The 19,772-nt window shown below is 54.7% G+C and overlaps 2 protein-coding genes across 2 annotated transcripts; both read left to right on the plus strand.

Annotated features, from left to right (window-relative positions):
* The first annotated feature begins 6,702 nt into the window (after nt 1-6,702).
* LOC113146678 lies at nt 6,703-9,083 on the plus strand. The gene is made up of 4 exons (XM_026334768.1): nt 6,703-6,838; nt 7,034-7,144; nt 8,298-8,413; nt 8,985-9,083. Exons 1-4 carry the CDS (start codon nt 6,703-6,705, stop codon nt 9,081-9,083), a joined length of 462 nt encoding a protein of 153 aa, XP_026190553.1.
* A 3,146-nt stretch (nt 9,084-12,229) lies between these two features.
* LOC34624638 lies at nt 12,230-15,485 on the plus strand. Its single transcript, XM_026334769.1, has 7 exons — nt 12,230-12,508; nt 12,704-13,734; nt 13,840-14,031; nt 14,125-14,435; nt 14,604-14,962; nt 15,095-15,283; nt 15,420-15,485. Exons 1-7 carry the CDS (start codon nt 12,230-12,232, stop codon nt 15,483-15,485), a joined length of 2,427 nt encoding a protein of 808 aa, XP_026190554.1.
* Nucleotides 15,486-19,772: the final 4,287 nt, after the last annotated feature.

A 19,772-nucleotide genomic window follows, 5' to 3' on the forward strand; every position in this document is an offset into this window, starting at 1 on the left:
GCCCGCAAGGCCTGAAGCCTCGAACTTGACGTGCGACCTGCCTCAAAGGGCAGCAGCAGGAGACGAACGGAGGAGGGAAAGGAGGAAGATGGAAAACAAAAGAAAACGAATCCCAGAAGACATTAAATTCCGGCAAAGAGCGTAGAGGACCCCAACTCGCAGGAGCAGTCTGTGTCTCCCCTATCTCCCTCCAGCTTGGGCGGCTACGCAGGCAGCACCATGGCGGCTGGTGCATACAACATGTACAGACAGCCCAGGTAAACACATCCCCTCCTTGGTGGAATTTCAGCATTAATATACATGTAGGCCATTTTCTGTTTTAAATATACTTTGCAAACGTCACAGACCCCCAGTTACACACCCGCTGAAGGCCGCAACCCATATATGGCACCTGTCGGCTCTCTGCCATTGAACGGGTTCGGTGCTGCAGTTCCAGCAACAGACCCTGTCGCAGATCCTAGTAGAACAATTTCATGGTAATTCCACGCGAATACTCGGAGTGATGTACCGTGGTTTGTATTATGTGGATCATTGAAGGTGCGGAGGGGTCTTTTTAAGACACAAGCCCGAATGTATCATCTTTGGCAGGCACTGCTGAATGGGGAGCTCACACTAGTACACGGCGAGGCTCTTTTGCAATATCCGGTTCTCGGTACAGTTCGGGATCCGAGCCTTTTTGCTATTTTGAGGGCCACGCATTATGAGTGCATATCTCCTCAATTCTTGTTGGGCAACAACCCCGGGGCGGGTGGCAGGCACCTCAGCATTCGAAGAGTTCTCATCAGTAGACGAGTTCAAGTATAAGAAAAAAACTAAGATCACGACGCATGCTTTTTCCGCTTCTGTAGCCTAGTTCTTGCTGACCAGTTTTCCTTCTCGCTCCCCGAGTACTGTGCAAGGTGGTAGAGCTCTAGCTAACTGCGTGCCAAACGCTCCATCCAGGACCTCCAAACGGGCGGCCAGCCGTCGAAATGATGTCAAAACTTTTGCTGAATCATTCTCTGCCCTTTTCGAATGTATTCTCCCGACATCTCACCCACTCCCCCCTAGGATCCCACCTTAGTGGAAGGGGACTGACCCGGATTTAACCAACTCATGTGGTAGATTAGTTAACATTCAGCCATTTTCTACGACACCAATTATCTTTGATTCACTGCCAGAAAGAAATTGAACATTCACTTTGGCTGTCCATACACTTCGTTTACTGCGGAGCTTTTTCTCTAGCTCCATACGCCACGAACCGATGCTGCGTGTCTGTATGCAAGGTACTACGAGCAGCTAGCTGTGAATGCTAGAAGTGCTTTAAAGCGCAGCTATGCACGCCCTAGACGTCCCATTACCCCCCATGTCAAGGAAGCTCGAGGGGCGCGGACAGGGGAAGGAGACGATTCTTCTAGAGAAACATCCGTATACCTCTGGATGAACTTCCTGACGAGTCTGCTGTTAAGTGCCTCCCTATAGAGACCCCAGGGGCAGCATTACACCTTCAGCGTCTCAGGCGTCTGAGGGAAGGCACACAGCTTTGTGGTGGACAGTCACACAGCACAAACAAGTTCTGCGGTAAAGAGGGCACAGCGATACAAGGAGCGCTTTCTAATGTACATAGGAGTAAGCCGTAACTGCATAGTTTGTTTAATTAATTAAACCCTTGGACGGTTGACGGCTCTTCCCCATATTTCTAGCTGTACGACTTATTTTACACTGAGCTCCACATAAGAATACCCTTTGTGCACGACTGTAACATTACACTGCTAGAAGCTTCTGCCGTCGCCGTAAATAAGTCCACTGCCAAACGCATCAAAGCTTGTAACGAAAGCACGTGTGTCGCTCCGTGTAAAGGTTAGCTTATCCTCTGCCCTGAACCCACACGATGTAGGGCTAAAACAAAGAAGCATAACTGAGATGCAGGCAGCTGCTCACCCTAAGTAGTATGGGCACTAGCGTACCTCATCCCAAAGAGATTTCATGCGGCACTCGCAAGGCACATTATCTTGCAGCATAGGTCATGCAAAAACTAGATCATAAATACAGCAAAACCATGCAAGCAATACTCAACTCGACCTTCATTGGAGGTGAACTATTCTGGTGGAGGTCGCAGCGTTGGTACTTGAGCCACTACAGCTAGGCTTGGTGTTTCCTAGAAGGCATAACATTATTCTGTAAAGATCTGACGCCCGTTTTGACTCCTAGAACTGAGCTGATGTGCATTTAATTGAATTGCCTTTGAGAATTTGCTGAGCGACTTAGCTGCTCGAGTATCATATTTCTTGTTAAGAATACTACATCGGCACTGCAGGAGTATACACCCTGCATCTGTTTTCAAAACACTATGTCCGGCACGAATGGATGCCGGGAATGCCTTGAAAATGCATATAGAGGAGGTCCAGAAGGTTAGTAGACATAGTTCTTTCTAGAACTGGGAGAGCTTTGGGGGCTAGGGATCTCGGCAGGGAAATCCTAGCAGGAGGGTTACACAGTGCATGCTGCATTCGCATTTTTCCTAGGGCATCCTTTCCCAGAGCTTGTCTAGGATACCAGCTGAACGAAGCATTCGTGCGATTTAGGCAACACATTACCCGAGCGCATACACATCCTAAGGAAGTGAGGAAGTTGGCACATATAGAGAGGGAAGACAGCTGGTTCACGCCGTAAACACGTGTCAGGGGATTGGATCTACCAAGCCTGCAAAGTTCCAGTAAGGCCTTCTTATGCCTCTATCATAGGAAAACTTCTTAACGTGCAAGAAAGCCAGTAGGCGCAGTGGATTGTTTTTGCAGACAGCTGCTGGGGCCCCCTACGAATCACAAGAGGGGCCCCCAAGTTGGGTTTCCGTAATCACTGTGTCGTGCTGAATGTTTCTCGCCATTTTGTTCGATATATATATGCACATATATTCAGAAAATGCAGGTTGGAAATCTGTAGCCGAGGACCTTCTGTGCTGCATTCCCTCCAGGGTGCTCGCTTGTCGGCTTCCCGCTGCATCCCATACTACTGCACACACTGCAGAGCAGCCAGCTCCCCAGGAATTCCCCCCCAAAACAGCTGCGGGATGAATTTTCTCGCTCAGAGACGCAGCCGAAAGGCCAGTGCACCAGAAGAAGGTGCAGCAACAACAGCTGCCGCTTGCGCACCAGAGCCGCTAGTGCTTCGGCAGCGTGTGGGCTTTATGGAGGCGACCTATGCATATATTCCGGGATCTGAAGTTTGTAAAGGCATTGCCTTTAGCCCCGGAACTTGGCTTTGTTTCATAGTATCGGTGATGCTGCTGCTAGGGTTCCTGCGTCTCTTTTCGCACACTACAAACTGATCGTCTCAGCGGCAGCTTCCGAAAACAACAGCTACGCATGCTGATGGCGCCGTTATTGGACAGTGAGGCGCAGAAAACGCCAGTGGCTTTCTGACGTGGCGACGGCTAAGACAGCGGCCCACGGGCTGTCGCCGATGCTGCTGCACCCCAGGTCGTGGCTATCCCCGAAAGATGGCTAGCCAAGCAGCAGAAAACTTGCCACTTCTTTCATTTGAAAAAGTATATTCGCACTGCAGCGTTTTGCTACGACTGACTCAAAATGCTAGTGTGCGGCTGCAGAAGCAGCTGCCCAGCAGCAGCGCTTCTTTAACAGCACCTCCAGTACCTATACGTAGTTCTTGTAGGATAGCGAGGTTGCTAGTAAAACTTGTAGGCCCATGAACTCGGCTTATCTCCTCAGACTTATTTCTGACCCCTAAATAGCGAATACACCCCGAAATGTGCGCAGTCATGGTGCACTGACTGCCGCTCCTCACGCCTCCCTCCACTCACGAGAAGACGCCGGCAGGAACTTGCCACACAACGTCTGCATCAGCCTTTTTACGCACAGCTATTGTGCCCAGTGTAGCAGAGCCCGAGTAATCGAAGCTTACTGCTTCGTCACGCGCATGTCACTGAGGCTCCGATGCAGCGAGCCGCTTTGGCGCACGCGTTGTTGCGTTGCTGCTGCACAGCGCTGCAGCAGCCCGGTGCAAGCTTCCCTCTACCACTGCACTCGGCGCCACAGTTGCAGCACGCGAAGAGCGCATATATGCTATTGAGGGGACCCCAGACATTGCCGGACTGTCAAGAGTTACGCGTGGTGGCTGTCCAATGCGAGGGTCGATTGCTTGCGTCCCCTTCAAGTCATTTGATGCCGGTGCAGCTGAGCGGGATGTTGCCAACGCGCCTCTTCCTGCTCCTCTACCTGCATCGGCTCCTTTAAAAACAGCCGCTCTCGTGCTCATAGCTCCTTCACTCTGCGTCTCGTTTCGTGCCGCAGCGGGTGCTATTATTGCTTCCCCTGTAGCAGGCCTCCCTATCGGTACCCCCTGTGCGTACGCCGTTGCTCCAGCAAGAGCAGCTACTGCAACAGTGCCGCCAGCAGCGGGATAGTGGCAAGAAGGAGGAGGGTGCTTCCTCGTAGAAGGCACATACTGGGGTACTGCTAGTCGCTGCGGCTGCTGCAGAAGCAGCGGACGTGGTAGAGATGCAGCAGCAGCAGCGCATGCAGACAGCTTCTGCTGCTGCAGCAGCACTCCCCAGAGATGCAGCAGCAGACGCTCTAGGGCAACAGCTCCCGAGCAGAAGGGTGCAGCCCCCGTCGCAGCTGCAGAAACAGCATCAGGATCCATGCGACACTCAGCCAAACGCGCGCGAGTGGCACTTATTTGCATCAACTCCCTCCTCCCCACAACCCAGCAGCAGCGGCAGCACGAAGAGAAAGCGCAGCAGCACGAAGACAAAGCGCAGCAGCACATCGGGCAGGGACGAGCAACAGCGTCAACACCAAAAATAATCACAGACCTGAGTGCCAGCCAGAGAGAGGCGCCGCCGTTGCAAGCAGACGGCCTAACTCTGCCTTGACGCTGGTGCTGCCGCTGTTGCTGCTTGCCGCTGCTGCTGCTGAACGTATGGCAGAAAGCGTTCTCAACTCGACCCGGAGCAGTGCCACAGCAAGGGCTGTCTGCGCATGCAGCTGTGCACGGCACGCACACATACACATACACGCACATACACATACACACACATACACACATACACACGCATACACACGCATACACACGCATACACACGCATACACACACAAACACAATCGCACGCCAGCGCTGTTTCTTCGTGGGTCAAAGGTTTTGCAGCGAATAGGCTATTTTGGGGTATGCTGTACAGCTCTTCCCGATGCTTACGGAGTTGCACGACGTACCTCAGCACCGCAGCTAGCGAGACGCGCTGAACCTGACCAAGTATCCTCCAAGCATATCTTGCTGCAACACCTGGTCTTAGCCTGTTGCACGTGCTGTTGTTGCGATGTCTCGCAGCAGCTGCAGCTGTAGCCGCGGCAGCGCGCAGCTGACCCCTCGGCAGTGTATAGCTGCCTGAAGTCTTGGAGGAGCAGCTGACATCCTCTATGCCTCCGACGGCAGCTGCAGAGGCTTGTGGTAGGCGCCTCTTCGCCTCGCAGCGACTGCTCAGAGGACGCTGTGCTGCAGCGGCTGTGGCATTTGCCGTGAGAGCTCAGCTGCAACATCAGAGAACCTTCGATCAGGGGACTGCGCAAAGCCGTAACGGGCAGATGCAGCTCTGGCTGCCAGTAGAGCAAGTGCCGCCTTTCGCTGGACTGCTGCTGCTGCAACTGCGCCTGCTGCTGCTGCAACTGCGCCTGCTGCTGCTGCAACTGCTGCTTAGCCAAGGTGTTTGAGTCCTTTGCAGGAGGCGGCTCAACTGCCTCGCACGAAGGGGAGGCTGCACTCCTCGCAGCTTGCCTTGAAGTGGACAGCCTCTCCGCCGAGCTCTCTCGCGAAGGCGGGAGCACACGCTGCGGCTCTACAGTCTTCTCTACTCCAGCAGACACCCCCTCAGCGCTTCCCGTCATGGCTGCCATTCCAGGCAGCCTCGACTGCTGCCGTCCAACAGCCTGAGAACGTGCATCTTCGCTGTAGCTTGCTGCCCTTTGCGCCGGACGGCTGTCGTGCTCCTTCCACCACGACACTTGACGGCCAGCAGCAGCTGCTGCAGACGCTGCTGCAGCTTCGGCTTGAACAAACGCAGCCGCAAGCGCTCTAACTCGCGGAGAATGGTACCCCGCCGCTGCAGCAACTGCTTCACGTGAAAGAAGCTCCCCAGTAGAGCTGCTGAGAGGTACGGTGAGCTGCAGGCTGCACTGCAGCAGGTGACCAGCAGCGAAGGCGGCAGCAGCAGCAGCCCGTTGCTGCAGCACGCGCTGCTGCTTGTGGTATTCCGTCGAAGTCTTCGACTCCAAAAAGACGTTCTGTGTGGCTACCTCGGGTGTACTACTGCCCTCGCAGTGCCCTCGAGACGGTGCTGCTGCTGCTGCTGCTGCTCCTGCTGCTGCTCCTGCTGCTGCAAGGGCGAGACACCGCGGAAGCTCGCTCTGGCCCTGCTTGACACTCCCCACGGATAGCAGCTGCAGCAGCAAAGGCATTTGATTCCCGTAGAGCAGCAGCAGCAGCTGGTCCCAGCCAAATGGGAAGAAACTGCAGTTGTGGTGTCCAGACACCCCAGCAAGAGCCGGAGCCGCCAGCGCGGCGCGAGCTGCTCCTGCCCTTGCTTTTGCGGCATGCAAATGAGAAATCGGCTGCTGCTGGAGACAGGCCAGGTGCTCTGGAGAGGCTGGCGTTAGAGCCGCAAGCGCAGCGAAATTGGGAATGCCAGGGGTTCCTCTGAGCAGCCGCAAAATGTCGGTTGCGAACTGCTCCGTCACTTCTTGCTGCTGCTCCTGGTTCTGCTGCAAGACACGCCAGAAGGAGGCGCCTCTGTCATTCGGAGAGGCCTCTAGCGCTGCTGCAGCGAAGAGACACTGCAGCAGCCACCGTGCCGTCGGCTGCATGCTCGGCAGTGGACAGGCGAATAGAGGGAAGGCTAGAGTGTCAGGAAACTTCGCCCTGTCTTTGTTGCTGCTGCGACTGCGGAGATCAGCAGCAGGGGTTGCCGCAGCAGACAGAGGCACCGCCTCCACATGCAGCACCGCGCCGCATGTATCCCCATTCCCCGAAAACTCCCCCGTAGTTACACTGTTACTGCTGCTACTACTGCCGCTGCTACTGCTGCTACTGCTGCTGCTACTGCTGCTACTGCTGCTGCTACTGTTCGACACAGCGTTCGCAGCGGGGGGCAGCCGTACAAGGGAAAATCGAATGCCGCACACAGACAAACTGTGCAGATAATACGTTACAGTGCCACTGCTTTGCTGCTGGATATCCTGCATCTGGTCCTGGTGAGCGTCTTTGCGAACGAATACAGCATCAACACCCAAGCCCGGCTGCAGAGCTGCGTACAGCCTCTTAATGAATCCAATGACTTGCGGCAGCACGACATCGGCATGCGACTGTTGCCGCTGGTTCGAGGGCTGTTGTTGCTGCTGTTGTTGCTGCTGTTGCTGCTGCTGTTGCTGTTGCTGCTGCTGCACTAGCCGTTTCATCTCGGCTGCAAGCCCGCGTTGCATTGCCGTTTCCAGCAGCAGCGAGAGAAAGTCTGAGTAGCGGTGTCTGAGAAGACGCAAAAGGCCTTCAGCAGATCCGAAGAGTGGCAGTGCAGCGGCAGCAGCAGCCGCAGCGTCTGCTGCTGCATGTGTTACCTCAATGGCGAGCCGCTGCCGCTCCATAGCTGCTGCGCAAGGAAGGCTATATAATGCGTTTATGGATGCGGAAAGGGGAAGAGACTTGTGCCCCTGCATAATCCGCAGCAGATGCCGTTTTGAGTGCTGCTGCTGCTGCCCCAGCAGCTGTACGAACGGCTGACGCGGCTGCAGCCGCTGGGTTCTCGCTTCGCTGCTGATTCTTGCCGCCTTATCGAAAGTCAGGTGTCTCGCTGCCTCAGTGTCGTGGTGCAGCGAGTTTGGCGCCTTTGAAGCCGCTCGTTTGCCCGCACTCTCCGTCTCAGAGTCTGTGTCTTCTGTTGCGGATGCAGATTCCTCCAGCGCCTCTCCCTCGCGGCTGCTGCCTGACGGCGCTGCTTCTCCCTGGCTCGTGTTGCCACTCTCAGTCTCTGCAGGAAGACGCCTAGGCGAACTGTCGAGTTCACAAAGGAGCTGCTGCACTACGGAGGAGAGACAAGGCGTGACACGCAACAAAGGCATTGCTGCGTTCGACACGTGCATCTGCTGCAGTAGGCCACGCTGCAGCGTTTGCTGCTGCTGAGTGTACAAGCTGGAGAGCTCATGAGGCACGAATATTCGCAAAGCAGCGCCCAAGAGCAGCAGCTTCAGCCGAGTAGCATCGACGACCGCTGCTGCTGCGGGTGTACCAAATCTACCGGCAAACTGCTGCAACAGAGGCAGCAGCCTCTGGAGATGCGGTTTGCGACTCTGCAAACTCCTCGCTACGGCACTGTTTGCCTGCTGTTGCTGCAGTTGCTGTTGCTGCAGTTGCTGTTGCTGCACTTGCTGCTGCAAGGAGGGGTACTGCATGTTGACGGCCTCTACCCAGGCAGCGGAAAACGCTTCAGAAGCAAACAACAAAGAGGAAGGCGTGGTCAGTGCTGCACTGCGCAGTGCGTGGACTATGGAGCTGGAAGCTCCCATGCATGCATGCGCCTCTGCTGCTACTGAAGGCGGCCTTCCCAATGCCTCTTGAAGCAGCTGGAGACGTTCAGAATAGGGAAGCATCCGAAGAGCTGTGACATACCATTTCCCCGGAGCAGCTGCAGCGTCGGCAGAGCATGCGTCTGCACACGGAGGCAGCAGCAGCGCCTGCAAATCGGCACCGATCTGCAGCAAAAATCCAGAGTGTGCTTTTCTGAGAAATGCAGAGAGTGGAATCAGCACATCTTTACCCCAGTCGAAGGAGGAGTGCGTGGCTTCGCTGGGAAAAGACGCCAGACAAAAGTAAGGAGCATCTTCCGAGGCTTCAAGGGAGCCGCAGCGGGGATGCAGGCTGCCTTGGCTTGTACCTCCGCAGCTGCTCATGGTGCAGCTGGTGTCGCTGTCACTGTCGCTGCCTTGGCTGCTGCCGCTGCTGCTCCTCCTCCCTTGTATGCTGCTGCTGCTGCTGCTTCTGCTGCTGCTGCCGCTGCTGCCGCTGTCGGCTCTGCGGTGAAGAGGGGACTCCATGAAGGCTGAGAAGCTGCTTCTCAGCACACGCATGCCTTTGCTTCTCTGCAGCCGCTGCAACTGCTGCTGCAGCTGGCGGTGCATGTTTCGGGTGTCTCGCCAGTCGAATAACTCGTCCTGCCTGCCGTGAATGAAGAGGCAGCTGCAGCAAAAGTCAGGTCGCACCAAGTCACTCGCGACAGGCCAGACGGAGCGAGAGATCACGAGAGACGCAGCAGCCGCGGGAACAAAACTCTTAGCGGCCGCGCGAATCGAAGTGTATGGACACTGCAGCACAATGCCGCCAAGATTGTAGAGATTCACTGATCCGCACACGCCCCTGCACGTGCTGCCACTGTTGCTGCAGCAGCCGCTGCTGCCGCAAGCGCCTTCGCATCTCCGGAGACACTTGGTGGGGAGAGTAGCGGCTGCCGCTGCTGCCTGAGCAGCGACGACTGCTTCAGGGACGGCTGTGCTGGGAGGCACCAGTGCAGACGCAGTTCCTGCGGCTGCTGCCGCTGCAGAGGCACGTAGATTGCTGCATAGGACGGGGAAAAAAGTCGACGGCGGCAGCTGCACGAAGCCACTGCTGCTGCTACTGCTGCTAGTAGTGCTACTGCTGCTAGTAATGCTACTGCTAGGAGTGCTACTGCTGCTGCTGCTAGTAGTGCTACTGCTGCTAGTAGTGCTACTGCTGCAATCACGCTCCTTCTGGCAGTCGAGTTGCTGCTGATGGAGGCAGGCCATAAGACGCCTCTGCAAGCGCACCCCCCTCCCGTGCTGCTGGCGTTGCTGCTGCCGAAATCCAGCGGAGAAAGCAGCAGCAGCACGCGTGACAGGTCCAGTGCCGATGCTGCACCCCCAAAGAACAACGCGGCAGGCTGGCCAGCGCAGCTGCAGCAGCGCAAAGACGAGCACTGACTGCATGCAGAGATCTACAGTCTCCTCTGTGGCTTGCCCTGCAGCACGCCCACTCACAGCAGCGAGACACACAGCAGTGAGACAGACAGACACCCATTCACACATGTAAAAAACGCAGTGCCTGCCCTATAGCTGCCGTTGGTGCTCTATGTCTACTACTATCCACTCCCTCTTGTACTGTAAAATTCCGCTATGTGCTGGCTCCCCCGCGACTACCCAAACGAAACACGCATGCACAACCAGCGCTAGCTGCTCGCGAACCCTGAGAGAGGCCATATCCGGGGTAATCGAACGCGAGGATAGCCACCCCCGTCTTCTTCTGCGTTTCCTGCAGCAAGGGAAGAACGTCGCGCAAGTCGCTGCCGTTCCCATGAGCGTAAATCAGCAGGAAAGGACAAGAGGCTGCCGTCGCTGCAGACCGCAAAGATGAGACTGCAGCGTGAGCTGCCTCCAAAATTTCCGGTGCAGAAGTGGCTGCAGAGCTTGTTGTTGCTGCGGAGCTGAAGCTCGCAGTGTTGCTGTCTTCAGTTCTGCTGCAGCTGCATTGAGTGCTCCCTGCGGCTCTTGTTGCTGCAGCGCTGCTGGTCCCTGATACAGAGTGAGGAGCACGGGGTGTATAGACACAGCAGCAGCTGCAACTGCTGTCGCAGCAATAGCCTCCTAATTCGGAGTCCAGACTTAGCTGTCTCCGTATTCGCTCTGCTGCTTCACTCTGTACCGCATACAGCTGCTGCAGCGCCGATTCCACCAGAGCTTTGACCAAAAGCTGTTGCTGCTGCTGAAGCTCTTGCTGCTGCTGAAGCTCTTGCTGCTTCTGCTGAAGCTCTTGTTGCTGCTGCTGAAGCTCTTGTTGCTGCTGCTGAAGCTCTTGCTGCTGCTTCTCGTGATGCGGCTCCCTCAATTGGCTGTTCAATATCTTGAGGAGGGAACGCTGCGTGGCGAGGAGCTGAAGGAGTTGGTGCTGCTCGTTAGCTGGCAGCAAGAATGCCGAGATTCCCTTCGCCTTGCCTGAGTCATTATTGCTGTCGCTGCTGTTGCTCTGCAGCAGCGGGATGATGATCTGTTGGGGGAAGGACAGAAAGTCGTACGAGCTGCTTTCCCCAGACCGAGGGAACATACCCCGATTGACGAGGCTCTTGAAAAAAGCCATGAATCGGAGCCACCACAATTTGTGATTCTGCCACCCCTTGCGTCATTTCAGCAGCCAGGGCTGCTAGACACGTTCGACACGTCTCTGTAGCGAAGCGCTAGACACGGACAAGGAGGAATCGGCGAGCCGCTGTCTGCTGCCGGCCCGCAGAGGATAGTTGTTGCGAGCGCTTCCTTGAAGCGTGGGATCTGTGTGAAGGCGCTAGTGAGAGCTTCTGCGGCGTATCCGGCTGTCAGGAGGTCGCTCTACGCAGTGCTCATGTAGAGGGGTACTTTTCAACACAAGTTCATGAACTGCTCTGGCATGCGCAGCGCAGGCTCCCAAAACAGCGCGCGACTCACGCAACATGAGGGAATTCCACCAGTTTCATGAGTACCTGTGCAACTGCAGCTGCTAGCGAGTCCTCTCCGACGGCGGGGCTGGTGGGAGCTCTCATGACGGATCTGTTAGTGCTTGCCGATGCCTTCATGTTGGTGGTGCTCCTACAATGCATTTAAGTGCGTTGTAAACGTGACAGGTGAAATATTCTGAAGAGAGCAGCGATGGCGGTCGCAGGACTGCGCATGGCTGCGTTCTGAGTGCAGCTCTTCCGTTGTGATGTGGCGGTAGCAGCTGCAGGTGCAGAACGGCGCTCTAGGCAGGAGAAAATCTGCACGTTTTTACAGAGTTCATATTTTTGCTGCTGCTGCTGTTGCGTCGGGGCAGCAGCTGGCGGTATGGCTGCGCTTTTTCATGCATGTACAAGTCCGCTGTCTTTGGCGTCTCTGTTGCGCCCTCGCTTCCAAGGAAGAGCAATAATGCAGGCGCACAAATTCCTCGGCACCCTCTTAGCGGCAGCCTAAGCAGCGGAAACCTCCAACCGCACGTAATTGCAGGAGCAGCATCGCATGAAACCTCTTCACCCGATTTTGCAACGCCCAGGCGCTGCAGTATCAGAAACGTTCGTGTGCGGTTGCGCGGCTGCCCCGCCACTAGAGGCGTCCATATTTTACTCCTCCTCGATCGTGTTTGAACACTGCAACGTCCCCCAGACTTCATACTGCACGAGCCACTCATCAGCAGTGACACCTCCAGTCTCGAGCTTCGCGACTTTCGCGCCATCGCGATGCAGCAGCCCCTAGGAGATGGTGGCTGGTGCTCGCCAAGCGACTTGTGGGATGCGCCTGAGGGGTGCAGCAGCAGCGAGCCCGAAGTCACCAGCAGGACTGCAGTGCAACGCGGTCGCACGGAGGCGGGGAACTGCCACTCTGTGTTGGTTATCCACGGCACCAGCAGCAGACGTGGAGGCGCGCATCTGAATGAGGATCGCCTCTCAATCGCTCAGTGGCCTGTCTCAGGGGCTTTCCCGGAAGGCAGCAGTAGCATCAGCAGTAGCAGCATCAGCAGCAGCAGTAGCAGCAGCAGTAGCAGCGGGAAGCTTCAGCACCAAGATGCGTTGAACGACAACGAGCCTACCTACAGCTTCACCGATGTGTCTCTTTCTACGTCTCCCAGCAGCAGCATCACTACGGCGCTTGGAGCCTTGGAACTGCCGCTGCTGCAGCAACACACAAAAGTACTGCCAGGCTTCCAGCAGCAGCTACGTCAAGATTCGCTGGAGTGGTGGGGTGGCAGCGGAAGCAGCTCGCCGTCCTCCCTTCCGTCCAGCTCTGTCTCCTGCGTCACTTCCCCCCAGTGGTCTGGCTCGATCGATGCGCCTCAAGTGCAAGTCGGGGCTTTTGTGCTCCCCCCCACATCCCCGCCTGTCGGCTCAGCGGCAGAGAAGTTTTCTCCCGCTGCAGCAGCGGCTGCAGCTAAGTTTCCCGAGGCGGAAACAATGGGAGCTCTGGATACCCCCGCCCCCTCTGCTGACGGTTTTTCCGGCCCTGCACGCGTTTGTTTACGTCGTCCTGGTGTCTTTCCCGTGCTTTTTTCTTTGGAATCTTCGGAGGAACAGCCCCTTGAGCAGCAGCCAGCGTCTGCCTTCCCGCCGGGGAGCGCCGCGGGAGGCTTCGCAGGATGCTGCCGTGGAGTCTCTGCCTGTTGCAGGCTCACGGAGGAGGCTGCTGTAGCGTCAGAAGCAGCAGCGGAGGAGCAGACGGGGGTGAGCGAGGGGGGCCCCCCCGGGCCGGCGGGGGCCCCCCCCGCCTTGGAGCCTCCGGTGATGTCCGTCGACGCTGCCCTTGCAGCTCTCGTAGAAGGGCGGCTGAGTCTTCCGAGCCGTCAGCAGCAGCAGCGGAGACTCTCCCATGCGGCTGCACCGTGCGAAGGGTGGGGAGTCTCCGTGTCTGCTGCATGCAGCAGACACGGAGACTCCCCTGCGGCGGCGGCAAGTGAAGAGGACGCCGATGCCACCAGCGAGATCCTCGAAGCACAAGGCAGTCTGGAAGGAACCGCTGTAAGGGCCTGCGGAGAAGCTCGCGAACTGCAGAAGCAAAGCGCCGCCCGCCCCTCCAGCTTTTTGATGAGTGTCTTTGATGGGCACGACTCGGATGTTGCCTCCGAGTTTGCTTCTCTAGCGTTGCCACTGCTCGCTGCCAAGCGCCTCCCCCCCCACATCACTAGTGGCCAGGAGCAAGAAGTTGCTGCAGCCGCTGCTGCCGTCTTCGCCGCTCTAGACGAAGCCTTCAGGTAGGCATTTCGTGCGCTCCGCTGGCAGCAACACTTTGGCCTTCCACCCCTGCAAGAACTAGCCGTGCCATGGCACAGATGACTCCTGCCGATGCTTTTTCTCAGGAAGAGGTGTACCGCCATCGAGAACGTCTCAGGAACCGCTTGTACCAGCGGATGCTGCGCTATCAGCGCCTTCATTCAAGGACCTCACTTGTTTGTGTTCAACTTGGGAGACTGCCGGTGCGCCTTTTTAGCCCTTGGAGACATCAACGAGCCGGACGCCCTTCCAGCTTCTGCGGATGCAGCAGAGGAACAGCAACAACAGCAGCAACAGCAGCAACAACAGATGGAGAGTAAAGACTCCTGTACACAACCCGCAGGAAAGGATGGCTTAAACAAACTGCGCAGGAAAGGTTTTTCTGACCTCCCCAAGCACAGCACACCCGGCAGCAGCAGCAGGAATACAGGTCACAGAGAAATAATGCTGACAGTTTGTCGTTCGTCGCCGTCTCTTCGTGCTGCTCTAAGGCGTGCGGGTGCAGGTGTCTCTGCGGCTTCCCCCCAAGACGAAGGAGAAACGCAGACGCCAGTGGTTGTCACGTGGGAGCAGAAGCCTTATTCGCAGGTGCTGCCGCCTCCGCAAGCAGACCCCTTTGCTGCCCCTCCCCAGTCCCCTTCTCTGGCTCTGGAATCCTCTAGGCTGTTGCAGCTTGCCAGCAGCAGCAGCAGCATGGACTGCAGCACCTGCAGCAGTTCCTTCGCTGGCTGCGGGAGAGCGACTAGCAGTTGCTCCGACGTCCAGTTGGTCCCGCCTGCTGCGGGGGGCACGGCTTGCGAAGATTCTTTTCTTCCCGACAATGACATCCATAGCAGCAAGCTTCGCATAGAATCCGCTGCCGGAGAACTAGGGGGGAAGAAGCCAGGGATCACTTTCCACTGGCTAAGCCGTGATCTCAGGGCAAGTGCGCCCTACGAACTGCAGCGCCTCCGTTCCCTGAATGCCACAGTGGAGGGTGGCAGACTGGGGGGTATCCTTGAGCCTTCCCGCACTGTGGGAGACTTCGACATCAAAGACAGTCAGCCTAAGGGGGCACTTTCCGCGCAGCCAGAGGTTGCATATTTGCATCTGACTACTCCAGGCTTGCTGCTGCTTGCGTCGGATGGCTTCTGGGATTTTGTGGGGCCTGGAGAAATTCTTAAATGCTTGCAACAAGTGCAGGGTGTCTGGAGGCCTATTGTCAAGATAGCGCAGCAGCAGATGCAGCAAGCACAACAGCTGCTGCTGCAGGAGCCTGAAGGTTGCAGTGGTCTTGCTTTTGCTGCTCCAGGCTGCACTGGCATCCAACAATGTAATAGCTCCACGCCAAAGACAGGTCAGGAGATGGCTGGCGCCACATCGTGCACAGAGGCCTTTCCCTATGTTCCCACGGCTGCTGCGCTCTCCCGTTTGGGCGACAAGTTACTGAGAAGAGCTAAACGCCTCGGAAGCGATGATGATACTACGTGTGTCGTGGTTTTTCTGAAGCCCCTCTCGCATGAGGAATGCCCTCTGTTTTCCCCTGCAGCAGCAGCTGCTGAGGGGCTTTAAAGAGAGGCAGCATATTGCGCAGCTGCAGCGGTATAACCGCTGTAGCGAATGCGCTCGTACAGCCGCAGATTCTCCGGTTCCATGTGTCCTGGTAGTGCATACACAATATTGCTAGGAACAGTTTGAACTGCAGAAGCTGCCAAACGAGCCCGAAGACATGGGGTGTGTGTACACTGTGTGATCATTGGCAAGGGCCTCCCCCTGCTAAAATGCACTTGGGTGACTCTTGTATTTTTCTGTGCGTTTAAGCTTTATCGCTGTCTGCTGGTAGACAAGCAGTGCGCACACCCAATGAGGGGCTAACATGCACATCTGTATCCTGAGGCAGGCGGTAAGGGTAGTTCGTCGGTGTTTCTTCTTTCGAGCGTGCTACCCTGAAAATGTCTCGATTATCATCTGGCAAGTGCAGCCAGGCCCGTGAACGCTTCCGGGAAAACAGACGATATCACCATATCTGTACGTATTTTCTTACGTCGCATTATTGCTTGTGCTTCCTGGGGCCTCTCGCCCTGTGGTTCTTGCTGGCTTAGCGCACATGGCATCTGCGTAGAGGTTGGGTGTTTCTTCGAGCCACTGGAGACGCTGCCCCTCATAGCATGCTTCAGAGCAGTGCCTGACTTGATGGCGAGATGCAGAGCAATAGTTTTGGAGCGGCGGACACATTCGACAGTAGAGCTGTGGATGATATTAGGCGTCTACTTGCGCACGACGCACTTTTCAAATTATGGGTGCTGCTGGCAAAGGAGATGACTTTCATTTTGACGAAGGAGTCATGCACGAGATTTTCAAAAAGGCACATGTATTCAGTCGCATGCATATCTCTCAAGCAGGGGACTGCTTGCAAAAGCTTAAAGTAACACTAGCAGTCACTGGCCATTCCCTTTGCAACAAGCCGACACAATAAGATCTTTCGACATCGCTTCCACGTCAATCGAACTGTGTTTCACTTCGACTCCAGGACCTGCCGTTTGCCCGGGAGCAGCTTTGTGGAGGAAGCTGCGGCAGCGAGCGCCAATGGGGTTGGCAGTTGCTAAAAACGGGGGGCTAGCGCGGGTGGCAGTAGCTTGAGTTGCTTACGTAGCAGATAGAGTCGCCTTCGGATGCCAGTGTGCACCTTGGCAATGTGTAGTTCACATTACTTGTTGTTAAGTTATAGAGAGCTTGGCCGGGGAAGCATGTGGTCGTCTAAAAGAGGGCCGGCGAACCATGCATGATCGCATCAGAGCTTCTTTGCTACCTATCTTTACGGGTTGCGCTCCTTTGAGCATTTCGAAGGGACATAAATCTCTGACTTCGTTCCGCAATACGCATCGCCCTGAATACCTGTTTCACGAAATGCTCCTGTTTTGCTAGCGTGCACCTGCTTCCTTTCTGTGCAGAACATAGAACTTGAACTCTTCACTCCTTGTTCTGCACATGTCTTGAAACATTTCAATAGGCAACGTATAAACTTTATGCTTCGCTGCTCTTGTTTGTCTAGAGCATGTATGGTGGCGGCAATACAACTTGATTACCCTGTTTGGGGGTTGGTATACAGTATACAGCTGATTTAATACTTCTGCGCATGCAAAATACTGCTTCGTTTTCAAGCCTTCTTGCAGAACGTACCGGCGTCAGGTGGTACAAAGTGTATTTCATGCCCTTGCCCTGACAGCTGTATACTGTTTGTTGAGCATGCAGGTATCATTAACCGGACTTTAGTTAATTGAAAACTCCTCATAATGGCAGCTTGCAAAGGCAGTTGCCGTTCATTTATATTGCCTTCCTTGTAGCCCCTGAGCTCTGCGGTCGGCATGGCCTCAAAGAACAATGAGAACTATTTTGGAAAAATGATAGAATTTTCTTTGAATTGGGTTGAACGTTTTGTCTCCTGGTTTCTTTAGTGAAACTGTGACAGACACGTTCGCTGACAGCGGCCTACATCCTGAAGTATGCTTCACAGAGAGGTCTACAGATTCATGAATGGGAAGCACATATATTGGCTTATTCTCCCTACAATTCTTAAATGCAATGAACTCCAGACCGCCAAAGCTCTTCTAGCCTTGCAGAGGCATCCAACCGTTGCTCTGCACAGCTGCTAACATAGCCTTTGATAACCTTCTTTGTGCTGGCTGCGAAAAGCTCACGGCCGACAAGCCACTTTAAATATTCGCATTTCGCAGACCTTGCTGCGCAGGCGAAAGGACCGTGTGGAGGTGGAGGAAACATAGTGCCGTAAAAGTGCTGAGTTTCAGGATATTGAGCGTCGAAGACACACAAAACAGGAGGTTCTGATTAACCCGCGTGGGCTTCATAGTCATTTAGCGGCTGGCGGGAGAGCATTTATGGGCTTGTTGCTTCCAGTAAGATGTGTGTTTCCGTTTGGTTCACAGCACTATTTGTCATGGATGATATTCTCTACGTTTTGGTGATTTTCTTTCCTCCGTTCAGCCTTGCCTGAAACATCTAAATATACCGAGGGATATTGCTTGAACAGATTTTGGCTATTAGTAGTGAGGCGTTCTCAGGCATGATATCCATACATTCTTCCTTATTCCTCTGTTGGGCTTCAAAGTCACTTAGGCCGCATTCTTCGGCTGTATGTGCATGCGGAGACCACTATGAAAGCCGCAGGAGCACTGCTGAGCACGTGTGCATTTTCTTTCGTTTGTGCGTTTTAGTTTTATATGGTTCCTAATAGCAGAAGGTTTCACGTATTTCGGCTCTCTTATGATAGCAAGCCATCCCACCGCCACACTACCGTTGGTTTGGTGCCTCGTTTGTTGGTGGCTAGTGTGTGCGTTATTCTTGCCGTTGTATACCATTGACGGTTGACGCACAGATTTGCTTTCTCAGTCGTACTGTGTTCACGCTTCTGCGTTCCTGGGACGCGGCGACACTGTGGGGACTCTTCTGCCTCCCGGCACACAGGTGGCCTTGACGAAAAGGTACGGAACACGTAGGTGTTTGTTCTTGATATTGGGGAGAGGGAAGAAATAACGGGCAAAGCTACAAATAAGTACTTTCTGCTGCATGTATTCAGCTACAAACTAGGAAGGAATCAACTAATTGCTTGTCTGTACGTTTATCTTAATCAATTTAGAACACTGCTAGATTGATACAATGAGACGCAATGTTGTGTGCCCATGCACGTGACGCCATGCCAAACTAACTGTGCATCTATGAAAGCCAGTGCCGCAACGCACTGGCTATGTGTTCTTTTTCCTTCATGGCGGGAGCTGTGTGGGCTACGAGCAGGGGAAAAAGGTAACGCATTTAAAGGACATTCAGCAGCCTTCTGAGAAGTTTTAAATAGGCCTTCCCTACGGAAACAGATGGGGCATTGTAGTTACCTTCCTAATTATCTGAACGTGTGTGGAGTAATGATTGTACTATTCGCGCGTTTTTCTATGATCTTGAACAAATGCAGTAATGTGGTAAATGCCTTGATATAGTCTGACTTGTGGCACTGAATTTTCCAGAAAGCTGAGCTCTCGATGCCTGCATGACAGCCAGATGAACTAGGATGAAAGAGCCTTCACGCAGTAAGGCATGGGCGATTTCTCTCAAGTTATCGATGCGTGTTTTGGGTGGCAGATTGCCTTACGGGGAGATGACAATGCGTGTTACAATGTAAAATTACAGATGAGCAAGGTGTTCCCGATTCCCCCTGAGGTGCGCTTCTTGCTCCAGCGGTGATGAGGCTACAATTTATAACGCGAGTATTTCATATACAACAAACACGAAGAAGCGCGCAACCATTTTCACGGAAAAGGAACGAAAACGCTGGGGCCTGCTGCACACCTCTGCACCCTGCATAGCCATCGGAAGCCCCCGGCTTCTCCCCCACAAACGCTGCATTGTGATGCGAGCTGTTGCGTCCTCTGCGCTTGCACTTCTTGCCTTCTGCCACTTTGTGGCAGAAGCATGGTTTTTTGTAAAATACTTTTGGGAGGAATGGCTTCATATGGTCTGAAGAGAGTATTGTCCTCTGCGTGAGTGTCCAGGGACGAGGCTTAGTTGGGCGTGTGGGGAACAGCGCTGGCGGTCTCGTTCTTCGGGAGCGGTAGTTTGGATCAAGAAGATTGAATGCGCGGGAAGAAGGTGCAAAATTGCCGAGGGCGTGTGCAGGGAATGCTAGACTGAGGTGAGCTTAAACACACGTCCACCACGCATTTGCTGCACATCCTCATGCACTCCCAAGGTGTTGCGCGTGGTGTGAATGAGTTGTTGCTTACTTCTTGGCGTGTTTTCTTTTTTCTGTGACGTGCCAACCGCGGCTAATAGCTCCGCATTTTTGCACCGCGGTGGAGGTGCATAAACTATTTTTATTTGGTGTACGCTTGGGTGTTTGCGGATGATAACGATGGATGTGACTGCCAGTCGCGTTTCGGAGTACTGAAGAACGATCCATCAATGCTGCCTTCCTTCTGAGACTCACGCCCGCTAATTTCGCGTTCCGCGATGATGCATTCTTAGAAATCCAACC

The sequence above is a fragment of the Cyclospora cayetanensis genome, unplaced genomic scaffold (assembly GCF_002999335.1).
Source record: "Cyclospora cayetanensis isolate NF1_C8 unplaced genomic scaffold, CcayRef3 CcayRef3_contig_5, whole genome shotgun sequence".
Taxonomy (NCBI): Eukaryota; Apicomplexa; class Conoidasida; order Eucoccidiorida; family Eimeriidae; genus Cyclospora; species Cyclospora cayetanensis.

Bases quoted from the DNA above. Each gene is read 5' to 3' on its own strand.
- LOC113146678 (XM_026334768.1), top strand. From the start codon at position 6,703: ATGTCGGTTGCGAACTGCTCCGTCACTTCTTGCTGCTGCTCCTGGTTC. The intron at 6,839-7,033 runs GTGCCGTCGGCT...ACTCCCCCGTAG, and splicing joins GAGACACTGCAGCAGCCACC to TTACACTGTTACTGCTGCTA. The intron at 8,414-8,984 runs GCAAGGAGGGGT...GCCGCTGCTGCT, and splicing joins CTGTTGCTGCACTTGCTGCT to CCTCCTCCCTTGTATGCTGC.
- LOC34624638 (XM_026334769.1), top strand. From the start codon at position 12,230: ATGCAGCAGCCCCTAGGAGATGGTGGCTGGTGCTCGCCAAGCGACTTG. The intron at 12,509-12,703 runs AGCAGCAGTAGC...TTCCAGCAGCAG, and splicing joins TCAGCAGTAGCAGCATCAGC to CTACGTCAAGATTCGCTGGA. The intron at 15,284-15,419 runs GCAGCTGCTGAG...CAATATTGCTAG, and splicing joins CTCTGTTTTCCCCTGCAGCA to GAACAGTTTGAACTGCAGAA.